We start from the raw sequence: 21,524 nt of genomic DNA on the forward strand, positions 1-21,524 counted from the left end.
AGAGCTTGTATGACTTTCATTGTTTACTTGGAAGTACTGTAAAGCTTCAACATACAAAGCACTGTTATAAACCTCTTATAAATGCTTATGAAGAGTGATAAAGCTGTTTACTAGTGTTTCCCAAAGTACTGTTATATGCTCAAGGCACACGGTCGTCATTTTCAGTATTTTCTGCATGATCATGATGCTTTGGAGGTTCAGAAGTTCTGAAAGTTTCTGTGAGTAATTAGACTAATAGCTAATTACTTACCTGCAACGGAACTAATTACTAGTTTTGGTGCCCAAAAGATACAGTGGACTGCCAAAATATAGCGAGATGCTGTACCATATTTTGAGATAGCACACCAATCGTTCTCTACCCTTTTATATAGGTGATGATGTAGCCCTCTATCCTATTAATATATCCTGTTATACTGATCTCAGGATCCGATTTCCTTCATTAGCCCATGTTTTGATATCCATCATTGTGAACATTAATATCAAAGACACAAAGTTTTTCATCCAAGCCATCAGCATTGTTGTCAAAGCATCACAAACTGTAAAAACATTGTAAGTGAATGTAGCGCAGCAGCATGTCTACCACCAAACCCTTGTTTTCGCACAGAAAATGCTCAAAATGGCGACCACGTGACCTGCTCGATGCTGTTTTATGCCCCCAACGTCGTCTTCCAGGCAGCGCTGCCACCGTCGACTTTAAAACACCTTACCCTAACCCTAACCCCAACCCTTTTCCTAACCCCAACCCATGCCTTGAAGACAACGTTGGGGGCATAAAACACCAAGAAACACGTGACATAAGCATACAATAGACTATACATTGTTACATAAACTCATTATATCATGTATAAAGGAGCATGAAGCCACAGTTAAAATCACTCTACATCTGTGCGTTGCTGTGAGTCCACTTGTAGTTACTCAAACTTCAGTTTGCAGCGCCCTCATCAGGACACTCTGTGCATCAGCAGCCAGCTCTTTGAGGCAGCTCTCCAGCATGAGTTTGGTGGAGGCAAAAGACAAAGCCCCGGCAGGCAAAGAGCCAAGGAGGGGCAACATGTTGAAAACGTGCCCAGCTACCATCATACCCGCTCCTGCCGCCTTGGTCAGCATCTTCACCACCACATCAGCACTGATCTCCTTGTTCAGAGGAGACTTGAGACAAGCCCTAAACTCCTCCACCGGCACCTCCATCTGATTGGAGAGGTTCTCCAAGGATTCCTCATCCAAACCGAAGGCCTGGTAGTACTCCTTGATTTCTGTCACCAGTATTGCCACATCGGTACAGATAGAGAGGCCTGGGATTGGAACTGCTGCTATGCCTGCAGACAACAAAGCCATCTTCCACACTCTAGCCCCTAGAGCTTCTCTCTTCTTCTGGTGGATCTTCATGGTGACGTTAGGCAGAGCAAGTAGAAGCATGTCACGCTTGTGGTCAGGCAACTCCTTCTCCATAGTGTCCTGCAGGGCATTGATGTCATAGTTGCCAAGTTCATAGCTGGAGATGAGGAAGACTGCAGGATGATCCACACCATTCTTCACCAGCCCTTAAAGAGGGAACATGATTACAGGCCAACTTACAGGATGGAGAATATTCACTACAGTACTTGATCTGGAGATCTAAAAACATGTTCAACTGAGTTTATTTAGTCTGTTACTGTCATTGGTATTTTTCTATTTTTAGGTTATATGACTTTACCTTAAAGGTGCCATGTGTAAGAATTCAGGTAAAAATATCCCAAAAATGAGTTACACGCATCAAAAGAATGAGAAGAAATAAGGGTGATGATGTCATTAAAAAAATGACAAGGTATAGTGCTGCATAGACATCAACCTGAATTAGGGATCGACCGATATAGTTTTTTCAGGGCCGATACCGATATCAATTATTACCAAAACAGGAGGCCGATAACCGATATGTAAAACCGATATTTCAGTTTTCAAAAAGGGGGTAGATAGTAGCCTAGGCTATGGCGATATGCTGAAAATTTTCATTCAAAAGCATTTAATTATGCTAACTTTTCTTTCTTCTTTTGATACACAATTGTCTATCAACTTGCATCACAAGTGTAAATCCTGTGTATCATGTTAATCCAAGAGCTGACTGATAGCAATTATTTCCATAGGCTAGGCCTACACAATGGGCTATGTGCTTGTTAAGGAACCTGTCACAAAGAGGATGCTTTGCCATCATGTATGTAAGTGCACGAGAGAGGGAGAGGAAGAGGTGCATGCATGATGGCTGAATAGTGAGAAGTGTTATGGTTGAATAGTTTAACAAAACAGTTTTAAAATAGTTCTTAGGCTATTTAAGCATGCAATTTGTGTCCATATGTAGGCTATAAGCTACACTTCTGTGAGCCTAAAAGGCACGTAAATGCCAGCTCAGGTCTGACCCTGGGTGCCTGTAGTCTTTTCTGACAGTCCGTCAAAAAGCAGCAACTAGACTTTTTGACATTCGCTATCGCATAATTTAGGACTACTATGTAGGCCTAAGGAATAACGTCCGCCGAGGTGTTCCGTTATTCACAATTAATGGACGAGGCGGATGCAAAGAACTACCGAAGCGCAGCACCCGAGTTTGTAGGCTAACTAGTAAACGGTAGGCTATCACTAACATGCATCAATCGGGAATTCGCTAAATGAAGGAGGTGGGTGCTTTAGGCTACTTATTGATCCGGATCAAAGAGACAATAGCTTACAAAGTGGTGTTTTTGTAACTTCAGTGTAGTAGATGATTGTGATTCATTGCAACTTCAGCAATGTAAGGTAGGCCTACCTTCCTTACCTTCGAAAAATAGCTCCGTACAGCTGAAGCAAAAATCCTTGATTACTGCTCCGCTTTAACCCTCTCTGGCTGAAGCCCAGTCTACAGTAAGCCTCAGTGAAAATTCTAAACTTTCTCCGTGTTCAGTCTTCGATCCTGATTGGCTGCATTTGTGCTAACTAACAAATCAGACGGTGTAGTGGGCGGGACAGTGCTCTCGACCACAGAGTAGCAAATGCAGGGAGTGAGAGACGCTTTACAGACAAAGTAGCGCGTTTCATTCTTTATCCAATTTAGTATCGGCTTATCGGTGGAAAAAATGACCGATACCAATTATTATAAAAATGCTAAATATCGGCCCTAATAATCGGCCAGGCCGATAATTGGTCGATCCCTAACCTGAATTAGCATGCTAAATTACTAGCCACAGCCCGACAGGTGTCATAATACCAGTTTCGGCCATGGGAGGCGGTATGCGGGCAACATAACTGCCAGCCAAACTGCAATACACGTGTCTCGGTTGTTACTCTAGGGTAGACCAACTCACTTTCTGGAGGTATACTGCCCCCATCTTTTATGGAATGTGGAGTATGAATTGATTTTTTGGTGGACATTACACATGGGACCTTTAAACTGATTTGAACGTTAATTTATTGTTTATTGATGTCATTGTAAGTTGCTCTGGACAAAAGTTTCTGCTAAGAAGATACAATTGCTGGAAAGACTAATTAATTCCTGGCCACTCCAGTATATCTTAGCCCCGCCTCTTCACTGTTGAGTATATCTTAGCCCCGCCTCTTCACTGTTGAGTATATCTTAGCCCCACCTCTTCACTGCTGAGTATAGCCACGCCTAGCCACGCCTCTTCACTGTTGAGTATAGCCTAGCTCCGCCTCTTCACTGTTGAGTATAGCCTAGCCACGCCTCTTCACTGTTTAGTATAGCCTAGCCACACCTCTTCACTGTTTAGTATAGCCTAGCCCCGACGAAAATTAAGGTTGCTTTTGGTAGTACAAATACTTTCACCACAAAAACTGGTGTTCTAAATAGCGATTCTGTTGTCTTTGAAAGGTTCTCTTATTGACGCATTGAACTGCAATGTGGATTAACACCTGTTTTTACAAGGCGGAAGTATTTAGGCGCAGAATAGACGTGTGCTTTCAGGAGCAGTCTTTGTACATACCGCGGAATACATAACTAGGCGCTCTTTACTCTTCCCCTCCCATCTCTTTACACTAAACTCCCACTTTCCCCTGGATCCTCCCATGAATGCATATGCATGGCATGACAAACGCAATCTGCCACTTTCAGCTCCCGCGACAGGCAGTTTGCGCTTTTACATCATTGGGGCCTGTTTGTACATACCTCGCAATGATTTTACATGCACATTGCGAAACAAATACGTCTGAAATGGGTGCAAAAGCGTTAGTACATCTGGCCCAGAGTGTTCACTTTGTGCTCTGTTTGTTTCACTAATTCACAGATGGGATAAATGCAGAGATCAAATACTTGGCCTAAACCTGATTTACATTTCTTTACATTTACATTTACACATCTAGGAACATTGTTGGGTTGTCTAGAACAATTTCCATCTATAGAACCAAACTGCATGTTTTTTTTTGTCTTAAGTTGTTTAGGAAGTCCAGAGAATGTCCAGAGAATCAGGTCTGTATATTTTCTGGGGTAGCCTTTTCCTGTATAGCACCTGATAGGAGATTACTCTGGTCAAATGCATTCTAACCCTTGAAGTTTTTGGAGTTCTTACCCTGAATGCAGTCCTGTCTTATTCGATCAAGAACCAACTTTTGATCGAAGCTCTTCCTCCTTTTCTCGGCCTGAACGTCCACGTCAATCTTCGAGCGCACAAAGTAGAACTTCTTCTTCATCTTCTGGATTTGAGTGGCCAGGTCAACATTGCTGCTTCTAAAACGCTCTGATGCAATGATGATGAAAAAGTCATATCTGTCAAACTCAACCTGCTCGAGATATGTGTCTGCCTTAAAATTCTGTGTCCCAACCCCTGGCAAGTCCCACAAGATGACGTTCGGGTACTTGGGGTGGGGGTAGGCCGTTGGCTCTGTGGTGGTCTCCACCACTCCAGTTGGAGCGGACATCTTCCTCCTCATCCCCCAAGCCTCGGAGGGCATTCACAAATGAGGATTTGCCAGACCCGGACTCCCCCGTGACCGCAATGTTCAGCAACACCTCGTCCAGGTCCCGGAAGTAAGTCTGGATCCTTTGAACGGCTGATGTGATGTTCTGGGTCTCCAGGGATTCACTGAACTCCCTCACGGCCTTCACCTCAAGGTCACTGATGAAGTCCCAGCCATTGTCAAAATCCTCCCTTTCAGCCATGGTGGTCGCCCCTCTCATGAAAAAAGAAAACAAGACAAGTTTAGTTGAAAAGAGTTTACACGTTACTCCTCAAGTCTGTCACCAATACACTTACCAATTACTGTGGTGGATTGACAAGTCTGTCACCAAAATATGCTCAATATTGTGCAGGACTGTCTTGACTGTGGTGTGGGAATCAATTCCACACGAATTAAATCAACTAATGGATACAGATATTAAGCAGATGAGCAGAGAATAGCAATTATTTATATAACAAGTATATTCTAGAGAAATGGTGGATATAAAGGATCTCCCTTAAAACGGATAAGGCAGCACAGATAGAGCTGAAGATCAATACAATGCAGAGTAATGCACAGGACTAATTATGGCCTTGGTACAATGGTGTGGGAACTCAACAGGACAAGGCATGCATCCAAAAACAACTAACAGCACAAAACACAACAGAAAGACAAACAACAAAGAGGGCCACGTCAGCCACACAACACGTCTCATGAGATTAAATCATCTAATATTAACAGGTCTCATGAGATAGACTGAAGCATCTAATCTTAAAGGTTGTATCAGCGATTGCAAGCCCAAAAAAGGCTCAAACATTAAATGATCACATTCATCTAATCTTTCCTAACGATCCGCTAGCTGCCAACCACTCAAAGGCAAAATAAAGTGTTCCAACCAATAACCGACTGCAATTGCACGGGAGGGAGTGGGAGGGAGTAGCGAGCTAGCTCTCTGTTTTATTTGAACGTCAACAGAGTGACATTACCCCGCCATCGCTGATACAACCTTTAACACGTCTCGTGAGATTGACTAAAGCAGGGGGGGGGGGAAACTTTTGGCTCAAGGGCCACATTGGGTTTTGAAAATTGGCCTACGGGCAGCAACCCAACCCCCGCCCCCAAACACACACACAAAAAAAATATTTTTTAAGCCCATCATTTAGTGTCAAAAGTAATTTTGTTTTAAAATATTAATTCCTTAAAAATGCTACTAATTTGATGATGTTTAACAAATTAATAAATTGTGCACTCTCACTTTAAGAACAATTCATGTTTAGTTCTCAATGATCTTCTGCCAGCTCCGCTATGGCTTCTGCTGTAGCTATGGCTGTGCCCTCTCACAGTTTATAAATGGTCGGTAGACGTTTGCTTCTTATAAGAAACTTTTAAAAGTTTCTTATAAGAAGCAGATATGAATTATCAACAATGAACAATCAAACCTGCCGCTCTCTCTCTCCCTCTCGTGAGCGCTCAGACGCGTTCCCAATTAAATGGAGGAGCAGAACGTTCAAGTTAGATCAGCTGCAAAGGAGATAACAACGAGTAGGCCCATCATCTGTAACATAATGTTGACATTGACATTGTAAACATTCTCTAAAAAGAGTGAAAAGCAGTTTGTAGTAAAGCTAACCAATGTCGTCTATCGCAGGAAAAAAATAGCGAGCAGCCTGATAACCAAATGAAATGCTCGGTGGGCCGGATGAAAGTGCTTGGCAGGCCGGATCCGGCCCGCGGGCCACAGTTTGCCCACCCCTGGACTAAAGCATCTAATATTAAGGTAGACGAATAATAATTCATCTAATATTAGCCTAACACGTCTCATGAGATAGACTAACACATTTAATATTAAGGTAGACAAACAATGACTCATCTTAGATACCTTGAGACACCTTCATTCAATGGTATAAAACACATTCAATAGTGGACTGAAGAGTAGTTGTAGATAGATTATTTTAATACATTTTGGTGACATGATCATGTGGAGTAAATCAGAACTCTGAAGTCATAATGACCTGAAACCAACACACCAAAAGACAGGTGACCTGTGGGCACAAACATGCCCTTCACTGTTGACTCAATCAGTCCCTGCTGATATTGGCCAGTTCATAGTTAGTCAAACTAGGGCTGTGCGATATATATAGAATATACTCGATATATCTCCGAAATAGATTTGTGAGATATATAAAATTAGTAAATCGTATGTATCGAGTATTTTATTGTCATACATTTTTCAAGCGGCAGCTGAGACTTGCCCTGGTTTCGTGTTTAAAAACAATCTCCGGTAGCTTTCTCCCTCTCCCTCAGGCAGTAACTGGAGTGACTGAGGGATAAAAAAAAAAACACTCGCGTCACACACTCACAAACTAATCCCGCGTGACCTGTAGTTCCGAAAGGGAGGAAACTTCATCTTCTAGTTTCTTTTGATTTGCAGCGCGAACACCGGCCTAGACAGTGCGACCTAAAGCGAACTATGAGTTTAAAATGGACGAACAGCTTGTTCCTAAGAGCCAGTTAGCAATAGGGTGGCCATACGTTCGAATTTAGACCGGCCCGGACATATGGGTTTTAAAAGCCCTGTACAGCCCAGCCGCAAGCCGGACGCTCATTTGTCCTCCTTTTTGGAGTTGCGCTGGGCATCTAGAATATTTGCTCGGATGCAGCATCGTTTCACAAACTATGGACGGGAAGACTGCTGGTCGAATTATGTGTAGTGCTTCTGTCACTCGTCTGATAAGTTGCTGCGCAATTTATGAAGGAACCACGGACTGACAGAAAAAGAAAACAAACGTAAATCAGGAGGAAATACATGTTTAGTTGATCTTTGCATCTTTCCAGCGTGTGTTGCTGGCCTAGCCTATAGGGAAGAAAATATCTAAGTTATAATACCTGTAATATCTGTCAGCAGCTTGCTTGCCAGCGTTTGTGAAATATAACCGCATATTTTTGAATGTCGGCGACTGGTTAGCCTACATAAAAAAAACATGCGTTCATAATACGTGCTTGCTTGAGATAAAACCAGCAGTTTTCAGCAGGATCATGCGAGGAGGACTTGTCTCTTAATTAATTTAAAACAAGTCAATGGTTTTACAATGTTTCAGTCAAGCTTTGGTTTGGTTAAGGTTAAGTTTGGTTAAGTAGTGGATTAAATTTTAATTTGCTGTGCTGCATATTAGAGCAGGGCGATATGTAGCAAAAAAAAGGTGTTTGGAACATTTCATATAGATTTTTGCAAATTATGTTTTTTCACTTCTTCAGACCCTATAGTTTGCAAAACTACCTGTTTCCAATTTTTTCCCAGACTGCACAGGTCCAAAATCAGGCTGATACATCACCAGAAATAGCAAATAATTGCCTTTTTAAACATTTTAAATGGATATATGTTAGGTATTATCATTATATACATACATTTTCTAATAAAATTGAATGGCTTAGGTAATAAATATGACCATGGGTGACATGAGATGATTATCAACCAGTGATGGGTGTAACCACCATTATGCTATTTATTGGCATACCCGGAAAAACACATTGACTGATTAAACGTTTCCTTCACATAACCTAATAATCATTTGAATTAAAGTAATGTTCTGCACTCACCACAATAGATTAGATTAGATTAGATTCAACTTTATTGTCATTGCAGAGTACAAGTATGAAGACAACGAAATGTGGTTTGCGTCTAACCAGAAGTGCAAAAAAGGAGAAAAGTGCAATGTGATATACAAAGTATAGACAGGTGGTGCATAGACAGGTCAAGAAATATAGTGTAGTGTAGTTGATTTATATAAGGTTGAGATGTTTACAGTAATATAAATATGTAGAGTGTATTAGCAGTTACCTTATAAGAGTAGAATAAATATGGCTATGTAATGTGAATGTATGAACAACAGACATTGGGGGGTCTGCCTCCTTGTTGTCCCTGTCAAGGTTGCCATGGTTGTGGACACCTCAATAGGCACAGGCAAGGAGGCATTGGACCGGGGGTGGGGGGGGTCTTAGTTGGTTGGTTGTCACTGGGATGGAGAGCTAGAGTTCAGCTGCAGGAAAGAAGTTTCCTCTGAACCTGCTGTGCGCCTTATGCAAGCATCACTTGCCCTGGATGGGCTCAATGGAGGGGAGTGAGGAAATGGAGATGCATTGGGCAGTTTCCACCACCCTCTGCAGTGCTTTTCGGTCGTGGCCAGAGCAGTTGGCAAACCAAACTGTGACACAGCTAGTAAGGATACGCTTGATGGTGCAGGGGTAGAAGTTCACCAGGATCTGAGGAGGAGGTGGACCTTCTTTAGCCTCCTCAGATAGAAGAGACGCTGGTAAGCCTTCTTGATCAGGGTAGAGGTGTTGAGGGTCCAAGAGAGGTCCTCAGAGATGTAGACACCCAGAAATCTGAAGCTGGTGATACACTCCACTTCAGTCCCATTGATGAGAATGGGGGTGTGTGCTAGCTTTAGACTTCCTGAAGTCCACAATGAGCTCTTTGGTCTTCAAAAATTCTGTTAACAGGACTTGCCAGAAATTGTGGGAACATCTGAATTTGTTGATTATATGCAAGCCTAATGCTGCCCACTACAGCTAAGTCTGCCTTCATCCATGAATTGTGACTGGTTTCAGAAACAGCATCCTCTGAACACAGAGAGTAGCTCAGTGCAATTAACACACACATTGGATAGCATCTTAATAGATGGCATGGCTGTTGTGCAGGATATGGTTGTCAGGAAAAGTGACATAAACTGTTGCTAAGATCTGGCAGAATGCTTCTTTGAAAATGTTGAAAGTAAGGCACGAGGCTACAATGACATATACTTATTATTTAACAGCTATACCATCACAAACTCCATGAAAGACAGGACGAGACAGGTCCATACAATGGGAAAAGCACATGATAAGGGATAAAAAATACAAGACTTCACACCAATCAAAGACTTTAAAGCTTTCCTGGGATCGAAGGAAACCAAAGCCAACCTCGTCCTCTACCTTACTCATAAAGCTGTTAAACTATGTAAACTGTAGTAGTGGAGGTGTGCACATCCCCACCGGTGAGGTGCAGGGCAAATGGAACTAGAACTGCAAAGGAATGAAATGCCCGCACTCTGCTAAAACTCTCATATATTTATTGTGTTGCAACGTTTCGACCCGGCTTTTTTGTTTTTTGCCTGAGGAAGACCCAGCCGGGTCGAAACGTTGCAACACATTAAATATATGGGAGTTTTAGCAGAGTGCGGGCATTTCATTCCTTTGCAAACTATGTAAACTGCCAGTCACAGCCCAGCCACACACACAAAGGTGGCAGTAACAGTAAGTCATTTTGGCAAAACCCCACATATCTACACAGGTCACACAGAGGTCTTGGTGCTTGCCCTTCGCAGGGTACCAGACATCAACAAAGACAGTCTCATTATCATGGCCACAAAAGATTAGCCTGACGAGCCAGACCCACATTAAAATGTAGGGTCTGGGCACTCACCGTTCGCAGTGCTCAGTCCGAGGGGCGGGATAATCAGTTGTCTTTCAAATTCCCTCTGCACGCAATAGGACAGCGCAGCAGCTATGAGTCCCATGCGTTTCCCACCAAGCGGAGCTAGTTGGCTAGTTCAAACGTTTGCCAACTTAATAAAAGCTTAACTCGTGTCAAACTGTTCGCCAACAGCAACATCCATCTTATTTGTTTTCAAGTAGCAGGGAATTCAAGCCAAACTGTTGCAACTCTGCCATCAATCATTATGTTAAGCCCACCTAACGACTCTATACACAATTGCATTGGCCTGATTGAGTTTCGATTTCTGGAGCTCACAAGCCAACGGAGAGTTGCTAGACTAGCCCTGACAGCAAATGTAATTTGCTGCCGCTAGGGGCGCGTCTAGATTTCTAGGCTAACAAAAGATACATCTCAGCCTAGAAATCTTGACGCACCCTAGCGGCAGGAAATGTAATTTGCAGCCAGGGTAGTCTAAGTATAAGTATATATACTTTTTTGATCCCGTGAGGGAAATTTGGTCTCTGCATTTAACCCAATCAGTGAATTAGTGAAACACAAACAACACACAGTGAGGTGAAGCACACACTAATCCCGGCGCAGTGAGGGGTTTGCTTGAGCCTTGCTCAAGGGCACTTCAGCCGCAGCCCACTGGTCGGGGCTCGAACCGGCAACCCTCCGGTTACAAGTCCAGAGTGCTAACCAGTGGGCCACGGCTGCCCCACACTCTAGCAACTCTCCGTTGGCTTGTGAGGTGGAAAAACCAAACTTCGGTCAGGCCAATCACATCATGTATAGAGTTGGTGGACCTATCGGGGTATCCTATTGTATCCCATTAGGAAATTGAAAGTCAACCGTTTGTCCCACCATTTACTGTTTATCCTGTGGAAAAGGAAAGGTTTCTGTTTCAAGTCAATTAAGTCATGATGGTGTCATTAACACACTTTGTAGGCTTGTAGTAGGTCCTCATCCATCTCCAGACGTGTTAGCTGGATGTGAGAAATTTGTGTCAGCTCCTCAAAACATGGTTTTCAAACAGCTAAAGCCCTTCAGTGGAACATGCTTAAAACTCTAAAACCCAACCAGGGAATGGAAAAACTCGGGAACTAGGGAAATCCCATCCCTATGATTGCCCTACCATCGCCTGTTGCTGTCCCCATGCTCGATTCCTGCCTCGCAGCCTAGCAAACCCACTACTTGCCCGATGACAACTCCTAATCCCTATGGACTCATCCCCTACACTGGACTATTTGAACTTAACACTAAATAGGATTCATGCATTATCATACTGGATATGTAACCATCCAACCACTTGGTAACATATACCTCAGGTGGCTCTAAATATCATGTTCTATTCTCTGTATATAGACCTTACTGTCCTGTAATTGACCCCAGGCAGATGGGTCAGGCCCTTGAGTCGTGGATCTGCTTGAGGTTTCATCTTATGTGTATCTCCAATTCTTGGGAGTTTTTCCTCATGGAACTCATGGGCTCTGTCTGAATGTTTAACACTCTGTAAAGCGCCATGAGACATGGGTAATGTTTTGACGCTCTATAAGTGAAATTAAATTGAAATTGAAATTCTGAGAGCACACAAGCAAGCAAATGTTTAGGCACAAGCTACAGTCCCTGGTCCAAAGATTCTTGACTCACTATCACTGGGATGGAGACAAATTGTTGATGGGCAATGGGCTCCTGTTCTGTCAAAACTTTCACCAGCACCAGAGGCTGTTCTGGAACTTGTGAAGTGTTGTTGTCTTGCCAGCCAATGCAGTATAAGGTGTTCTTGCAAGAGTAACAACTTACAATTCACGCAATTTTGCAGGTGTAAAGGCTCTGAGGAGATGTGCACCAATATTAAAGCAACACCAAAGAGTTTTTTGTACCTTAAAATAATGTTTCCAAAATCGTTTCAGTGGTTCATCAACTTCGTAACAAGGGTGAACGGCACTTCTGCATTCGCTTTGCGACCCTCAATCGGCTATAACCGCACTATGCAAGCAGATCTGTAGTTCGATGGAATGAGACATAAGAAACTACAAATTTGACTTCCTTCTGATGTCGCAATACATCATACTTTCATAAAATCATGCAATATACTCTACCTCAGGGGTCTCCAACCTTTTTGGGAATGAGGGCTACCTGAAGACCCGAAATCATATGGAGGGCTACTCATTTAAAACAAACATACCCTCACCCCTTTTTTGCGAGGGTAGTCCTCCTAAATAATAGGCCTAAGTGATTTTTACTTTTAAATTATCAATATTGTGCAGGCCTATACTTCTTTATATATTAAGCAACTGTATTTTCAAATTTAATATCAATAACCTATGCAACACTACCAACATTTTTGTTCAGTTTGTTCATTTCAAAGTTTGCATGGGGAATCTAATCTATCTTTTTGTGCAATTAATAATTTGGGTTACAATTTGTACCCAATTTATACCCACCCACCATTATGAATTCAGGGGTTGTTTAAGTTCTGATTTCAGTGGACAATTCGGTTTTAACATTTCAATAGTAATCGCCCTTTAACATATTAAAACTCCTTTTAAAGTTATTGCACACCTGAAATGATCCATGATCTGACAAAAAAGTGTAATGCACAGTCCTGCTCAGTCATGCATGCTATAACATTTTCAGCGCTATTATACGGCAGTTGCCAACGGAGGAGAAAAGGCCTGTGAGCTAAAGCAATTGTTTTTCAGTCCTTGAACAATCATGCAAGAACCGTATTTGACGAACATGGAATGGCCACAGAACTTTTGCAAAGATATGCTTCCATTGGCTACACCAGACAAGCAAGTTTTTTCCCCTTTGTCTATGCATGCGAGCAGCGTGTATGCGCTCCGCTTCCGTTGTTGTTGAGATTGTGATTGAATGGGAAACGGATTTGGAGCCAAAGGCTAAAATTTAACGCAGCTACAATTTGTAAGGTATAACCAATATCAATTTAATGTTACAGATGTATGGCTACATACATTCTTAAAATGGTTCTGGTCTAGACTTAAATATCTATTGAAAACTTCACAATGGAGTGTGTTTTTAGAGCGTGATCTGCAGGCGACCTGTTGGCTATTTTTAGAAAGTGCGCTGGGGGCGCCTCATAGCCGTCCCGCGGGCTACCTGGTGCCCGCGGGCACCGTGTTGGAGACCACTGCTCTACCTTGTCTGTGGACATAGTTATTTCCAAAGTCAGTGCTGAACAAACAAATAGCGTGTGTGCGACAGAGGAAAAGTGCTTTGGTGTTGCTTTAAAAAGACAGTGACAGTGGTGAGGATAAATACTTGAGTGACAATGACAATGTTTTTTTCACATTTTTCTCCAAATGTTTTGGCAAATGATGAAATACATCTTTTGAAAATAGTCTGTATCTCACTTGTCTACCTTATTAGGTGTATATTTATCAAAAAGTTGACCACTTTAAGCCTTTATATTATTTTTAAAAATAACAAATAACAAATAAAATACAAATAAAAATAATTATCCCAGAAAGTCCCAGAAATATGACTTGAATATAAGTTAGTTAGTTAGTTATTAACAATTCATTTATAAACTTTTAGAATACTTTGAGCACTGATGCAGTCAGCATAGGCCTCTTACATTGTTTGCAGATAGGCCTACATTTTATTCTGTTTTTGATGGCAAACGCGAAACAGCGCCAAAACAACCACCAGTGGACAAAAAGAGTATTACATGTGTACTGTTAAGACTCGCCATAGAGAATGAATGGGGGAAATTGCGGAGGTTATAGTTTGACGATGTCGTACTCCCGTGCGGGCCGGTTGCTATATACCACGGACATGTTTTGGGGGGCCACCCAAAATGAGGTGGCGGTTCGTAGTTTGGGGACCACTGCTCTAAAATCACTTTGAATTAGACATTCAAAGCCAACAACTCTCAAAGCCATCCTATAAGTTTTCAGCAAATGGTACAGGAATCGATATGGAATCGCATCGATAAGCAGACTCTATGGCATCGATATCGATAATTTCTTAACGATGCTCATCCCTACACTTTAGTTTATTGCAGTTTGAATTCTGTTCAGTTCTATTTCATATTTGTTGTAATTTTGTTTCTGCTTTGTTTGAATAAACAAATAGTCTTAAAAAAAATAGTCTTATGTCAATTTAAATGTGGTTAATCACTATGAAAATATAAAATGTTTTGGATGGATACCACCTGTGAAGTTAACCAAGAATGGTATATAATCTGCAGGGATTGTAGTGAAAACAGTAAAGGGTAAAAGTGTGATTTCATGGGGTCCTTTAAAGGAGATTTCAAAATATCGAGATATGTATCGTATATCGTGAAATTGAGAAAATGTATCGGGATAATCATTTTTTCCCATATCGCACAGCCCTAAGTCAAACATTTATTTTATAAAACAAAAAGACAATACAACAATCTCGTGTGTCTTTCAGATTGCAAAGTTAAAAAAAATATGTTGCTAACTTTAACAAGGGTGATATCAGATGGGTTATTTGATTTTTTTTTTTTTTTTAAATGTAATCATGTTAATTCAATAGTAGGCCTACCGTTCCCCAGCTACTAAGTTCCCAGTGGAACCTTTCGGATCTGAAAAGGTTCCTCTACTGTGAGAATAGTGAGGAACCCTGAAATGTTCCTCAAGGCTGTAACTTCTAATGTAGGCATATCTGGATTCAATCTACAGGCTGTGTGGATTATAGGCCTATATCAATAGGCTGGATCATAAGGTAGGCTAGCTAGTGCAGTCGTTCGGTATGGCTTGCAAAATCATGCCATGTAGGTATTAGACCTGTGTGTTGGGACCTCATATCATGCCATGTAGGTATTAGACCTGTGTGTTGGCACCTCATATGATGAAAATATGAATAAAAGTATTGTGATTTGTTTGTGCGTGATTGTGCACAAACGTCTTAAGGATATTAAACTTTAACCTGTTTAGTGACCCATCCAGCCGTATTAAACTTTAGCCTGTTTAGTGATGGGGTCAACCTGCACCCCATCATCACCTACATTTGAACAAACGAATCAAAATACTTTTATTCATATTTTCATCAACTTCACACAGCAGTGTTTCCTACAGAATTGGATTCAATTTGTGGCGGTAGCTGACTTGGACAACGTCACTTTAAGACGTTCGTGAGGGAACCCTTGCAAATTGCAATTGTAACACAGTTTAAAGGCTGCTAATGTGTGGATGCAATTCATAACGTTTTCTACATAGTTAAAATAAAGGTTCGTACTTCTCCTTGGGACAAGCACTTTTGGATTTTGGAAAACACTTTTCCATTTACATCGGGATTTTGCAAACATTCAGTGTCAGAGTCAATAAAATGAGTCCGTCAACGAAATTGACAAGCAGCTGTAAGTAGGCTAAGCATGCTAAATTCGAATTCCAAACAGTATTCTAACGTTAGCTTTGAGATACTGCTTGATTGCATAACTTAACTTAGTTTAGTCTCTTCAATGTAGCCTACTATGTTGTGATAAGATCTTAGCAGAGTTAACTTCAATGCAGCAGTTTTGAACAAATTTGCGCAGCATGGTCACGATGCTGAGCGGATTTAATAGTAATTTAGCCAGACGTCTTTTATGCAATGCTTCTATGTGGCAACAACAATCCTTCAACAATCGTGAATATTTTGTTAAATGCACATGCAGAGGAGGGGCAGCGGGCTACAAGAGAGAGCGGGGCGGGGCATGGAAAGGCTGCGTGCGTAAAAAGCGCAGCTCAATGGCAATGCAAGGATTTGATCTTATATTTAATTTAAATTAAGTTAAACATAGAATATTTATGTGTGGTGGCCGATTTTTATTCCCCGCCACAGATTAGTCAATGTATGGGAAACACTGCACAGGTAAGAATTGTAACTTGTTTTAGTCACCCATTTACCCATGCTGTTATATTGAGCTGTAGGTGGCAGTATGAGAACAAACTACCCAGAGCCTAGACTATTTCTGAGAGAAAACGAAACTTAGGAGTGAGAACAAAGCTGAAAGTAAATGTAAATGTCACGGCGCCTGAATGATCTCTTGCCTAATCCTGTGTAGTTTGAATAAATGAATATAACCTCCCCGTGAACTTGTTGAGGACATTGTGACATGTGATTCATTGTGAAGCACTATTTCTTCTTTTCTCGTACATTTCTGGCTTTATTTTCTCGCACATTTGTGACTTTACAATGTTAGAGAATGTCCGCGTTTAGAAGTCTAGGGGAGGCTGAGTTGAGTTTGTTCTCGGAATATTGCCCTCTCCCTCGTCCAGGTCAGTAGGCCTATTGTTTCATTGCCCGATGACCCTAACTTCGCCGTCATAAGTAGGCAGCCTACACATTCAGAAATGCCAATTCAACGTGGCGATGATGTAGACCGCCACAAAAAGCCTGCCCGATGTAGGTGTAGGCTAAATTTTATTGACAGCCTGAATTACGGAAGTCTAATCTAATCTATTTTGCTAGCAAGCGTATGGATAGTTTGAAAACCACTGCAGCTAAACGTTTTAAGGACAATAACTGTGCCATGCCATCACATTTCAAAGTTTATTTCTTGCTAACGTCAGACTTACCACAAAGTAGCCTATCACCAAAATTACGGGCAGTCCTCTGCGAAGCAAACGAGCAATGATTCCACTCGGAGTTTGTTTTCCCCTTAGTAGCCCAACGTCGCTGAGTTGGTGTATGTAGGCACGGCAGCTCGGCACTTTTACAGTCGGCATAACTGTGGAAGCGGGCCAATACTTTTGTTAGCCAATAGATGGCGGGCCAGAGTATGCTAATATTTAAACACCACTCTGGTAGATGACCTATTAGTCTAGTAGTTGATACAAATATGGGTGGCCGTTTAGGCCTTAACTGAATAACTTCACATGCACATATATATATATATATATATAGGCTACTGACTACTGAATATACATACAATGTAAGTATGTGTGTGTTAAAGGGGTGATAGAATGATGATATAGGGTATTTTGTGCTGGTCTTTAAGGTCTCTGAATAGGGTGTGTAACATTGGTTGGGCTGAAAATGGCATATGTGCTGTTCTATGCGCCCTAATGCAAGCCTGGTTAAAAGCCCTAGAATGAAACGAGAGGTTTTCTTCCTTTTATGGTATGCTCATGAATATTTAGATGAACTGCGTGCTGATTGGTTGGTTTACAACGAGCAAAGCTCCGGAGCAAAGACGTAAACATGGCCGACAGCACTCACTGAAACAGCCAAGGTGGAAATACTATGGAGACATAGGTGTTAATTTCAAAGTCAAAGTCAAAGTCAGCTTTATTGTCAATTTCTTCACATGTTCCAGACATACAAAGAGATCGAAATTACGTTTCTCACTATCCCACGGTGAAGACGAGACATATTTTACCAATTTAGGTCCACAGACAAACATAACATTCAAGTAAACAAAAAAGTAAGTAAATAAGTAAATAAGAGGGCACATATAATAATGAAAAAATAAGAGCAGCAAAATGTGGTTGAAATTGTGCATAGACAGTCAATAAAATACTAGTGCAAATTCAGGCCAATAAAAGGCTTGGGTAGTTCTGTTTGACCTAAGTAAGAAGAAAGTGGCATAGTGGTTACAAGTTATGTAAGAGCAGCAGAAGTGTTGTGTTTCAGGACAACAACACCAGTTGTAAAGTGTACAAGTGTGCAAGTGGAGTAGTGCAGGCGACCATTTTGGGTCCAATGTCCAGGATGTTATGTAGCTGAGGGTGGAGGGGAGAGGAGGAGAGAGTTCAGCATCCTTACAGCTTGGTGTATGAAGCTGTTGGTGAGTCTGGTAGTCTTGCGGGGCGCAGGCTTCTGTACCTCTTCCCAGAGGGCAGTAGATCAAACAGATTGTGGCGGGGTGACTTGCATCACTCACAATTTTTTTGTCGCCTTCTTGGGGTGAGGTGGGTGGTGTAAATGTCCTTCAGGGAGGGGGTGAAGCACCAATGATCCTTCCAGCTGTGTTCACTATGCGCTGCAGGGCTTTCCTGTTGTATTCAGTGCAGCTTCAGCCCCACACAGCGATACAGCTGGAGAGGATGCTCTCAATGGTGCCTCCGGTAGAATGTGGTCATGATGGCTGGTGGAGCACTTGCTCGCCTGAGTTTCCGCAGGAAGTACAGGCGGCTTGAGCTCTCTTCGCCAGTGATGCAGTGTTGGTGGTCCAGGAGGTCTTCACTGATGTGCACCCCCCAGGAATTTGGTGCTGCTCGCGCTCTCTCCACCACAGCACCGTCGATGGTCAGTGGCAGGTGTTGGGTGTGACCTCTCGGAAGTCAACAACAATCTCTTTGGTCTTGCTGGCGTTCAGCAGGAGGTTGTTGTCCCTGCACCACGTGGTCAGATGGTCGACCCTCCAACCTGTATTGAGTCTCGCCGCCCTTGGTGATGAGACCCACCAGAGTTGTGTCGTCAGCAAATTTCACTATGTGATTGTTGCTGTAGGTTGCAGTGCAGTCATCGTCAGCAGGGTGAAGAGCAGCGGACTGAGCACGCAGCCTTGGGGCCCCCCTGTGCTCAGTGTGATGCTGCTTGAGGTATTGTTGCCAACACGCACTACTTGGGGCCTCTGACAGAGGAAGTCCAGTAGCCAGTTGCAGAGGTAGGTACTGAGTCCCAGTTTGTCAAGTTTGCAGATGAGTTGTTGTGGTATTATGGTGTTGAATGCAGAACTGAAGTCTATAAACAGCAATCTCACATATGAGTCTCTTTTTTCCAGGTGGGTGAGGGCTGGGTGGAGGGCAGAGCAGATTGCATCCTCTGTAGACCGCTTGGCTCGGTATGCAAACTGGAAGGGGTCCAGGGTGGGGGGGAGAATGGCTTTGATATGTGACATGACAAGCCGCTCAAAGCACTTCATGATGATGGGTGTCAGTGCCACAGGGCGGTAGTCATTGAAGCAGGATGGAGCAGTTTTCTTCGGCACAGGTATGATGGTGGCAGCTTTGAAACATGATAATTTACCAACCATTTGGAAAGGGGCAACAATTCTACCATTCCCTAAACCAGGTAAAGATGCAACTAGCCCAGGAAATTATAGGCCTATTGCACTCACTTCACATTTGGGTAAATTGATGGAAAAACTCATAGTAGTGAGATTAAATTATTTCTTAGAATATATCAACCCTCTAAAGGGATATCAAACAGGATTTAGGAGGTGCAAGTCTACCATGGATGCTTTGGTTAAGCTATGTAATGAAATTGAAAAAGCACTAATTATGAAAGAAGTAATGATTGCAGTCTTTTTGGATATTGAAAAAGCCTATGACACAATGTGGAGAGAAGGTCTATTGATTAAGTTAAAAAAGCTAGGTATTAATGGGAAAATGTATAATTACATACTTGATTTTCTTTCTCAACGCTCCATTAGAGTCAAAGTTGGTGATGCAGTATCTGCAGAATGCATTGTCGAAAATGGTATTCCTCAGGGAAGTGCTATCAGTCTCATTCTGTTCAACATAATGATTAATGATATTTATGAGAATCTGGGGGATAACTATGATGGTCTACTATATGCAGATGATGCTGTCATTTGGAGAAGGGGAAAGGATATTAACAGGAGAAAGGATATTAACAGTCTTGAACAATGGGGAGTTGACTGGGGCTTTACATTTTCTGTTCAAAAATCACAGGTGATGTATTTTACTAGGAAGAAAATTCATGAATACCATAAATATCTACTATATAATCAGCAACTGGAGATAAGTGAAACATTTAAATACTTGGGAGTATGGTTGGATTCCAAACTTATATGGAAAAATCACATTGAGTATATTGAAACAAAATGTAAAAAGGTAATTAATCTTATGAGGATGGTTAGTGGGCATAATTGGGGAGCTGACAGACAGTCCTTGATTAACATGTATAAAGCACTGATAAGATCATCTATTGATTATGGCAGCATAGTATACAGTTCCGCATGTAAGAGTTCTCTCATGAAAATTGAGAGAATACAATATAAGGCCTTAAGACTTGCCTTAGGCGCATTTAAATCAACCCCTACTAGTGCTTTATTAGTAGAAGCTAAGGAAGCCCCTATTCATTTAAGATTTGATCAATTATGTTTGACTTACTGGGTCAGGTTAAAGGGAAGTTTCAACAACCCTTCTATGTCTGTACTAGATGATTGCTGGGAATACTCAAAGAAGTCCTGTGGATTTGGTTGGAGCATTAACAGTTTAGTCAATGACTATAGTTTAAGAGACCTCAAGTATGGCCCAGCATTAGCATTAATCTGCATTCCCCCATGGCTACTTCCTGATCCAAAAGTTAATGTTGATTTATTAACAGAAAAGCATGAACATCCTACCAAACAAAGCTTCACTGATGACTGTCTAAATTATATGAACAACTATTATGGGTATCTAAGAATATTCACTGATGGTTCTAAAGATCCTAGTGGCAGATGTGGTATTGGTATATATATTCCTCAGTACCTCAGTAGGTGGCGGTATATAACGAAAGATATGACCCGCCATTAACCGAACGAAGAAGAAGAAGAAGACATAGGTTGTTGAATAGAGTTCCGTGGAGCTAGCGACAGTAAGTTTACACAATCTCAGCGACACTAGCGGGCAATATGGCGGCGTCAAAATAAAGGTACAGACGAACGATCAGATAAAGTAGGTTAAAGTAGGTTTTCAGAGTATTTTTCAAAGGTTTACACGAAATGTAAACATGTTGCTGAAACTTAGCCTATGTAAATGCATGTGCAAATAATTGTAGCAGAATTGTCTTGCTAACATCCTTGAAATTGAACGGAAGTGATCTCACGCAACACCTTTCTCAATGCAAGGCAAGACAAACCAGAGCCCGTCTAAGGACATTCTCTGGACAAACGTCTCCATCTCCTGATGTAGGCTACTATCAAAAGAGAGGGGAACAAAAACAAACATAGAAAAAGGGGATAATAATGTACTATACATCGATTTATAATAATGTTTTATAATAATGTACTATACATCGATTTATAATAATGTACTATACATCGATTTAAAGTTAATGTTTTATAATAATGTACTATACATCGATTTATAATAATGTATTACATAAAAGTTAATGTTTTATAATAATGTACTATACATCGATTTAAAGTTAATGTTTTATAATAATGTACTATACATCGATTTATAATAATGTACTATACATCGATTTAAAGTTAATGTTTTATAATAAT

General features: G+C 41.5%; 1 protein-coding gene across 1 annotated transcript; it reads right to left on the bottom strand.

Moving 5' to 3' along the window:
• Positions 1 to 715: 715 nt before the first annotated feature.
• Positions 716 to 17,036, bottom strand: LOC125311137 (interferon-inducible GTPase 5-like). Its single transcript, XM_048268907.1, is given in 4 exon segments — positions 716 to 1,541; positions 4,527 to 4,872; positions 4,874 to 5,129; positions 16,918 to 17,036. Coding segments are annotated over 3 exon segments (1,215 nt in total). The 5' UTR covers positions 5,117 to 5,129; positions 16,918 to 17,036; the 3' UTR covers positions 716 to 915.
• Positions 17,037 to 21,524: the final 4,488 nt, after the last annotated feature.

This window comes from Alosa alosa, chromosome 18 (assembly GCF_017589495.1).
Source record: "Alosa alosa isolate M-15738 ecotype Scorff River chromosome 18, AALO_Geno_1.1, whole genome shotgun sequence".
Taxonomy (NCBI): domain Eukaryota; kingdom Metazoa; phylum Chordata; class Actinopteri; order Clupeiformes; family Clupeidae; genus Alosa; species Alosa alosa.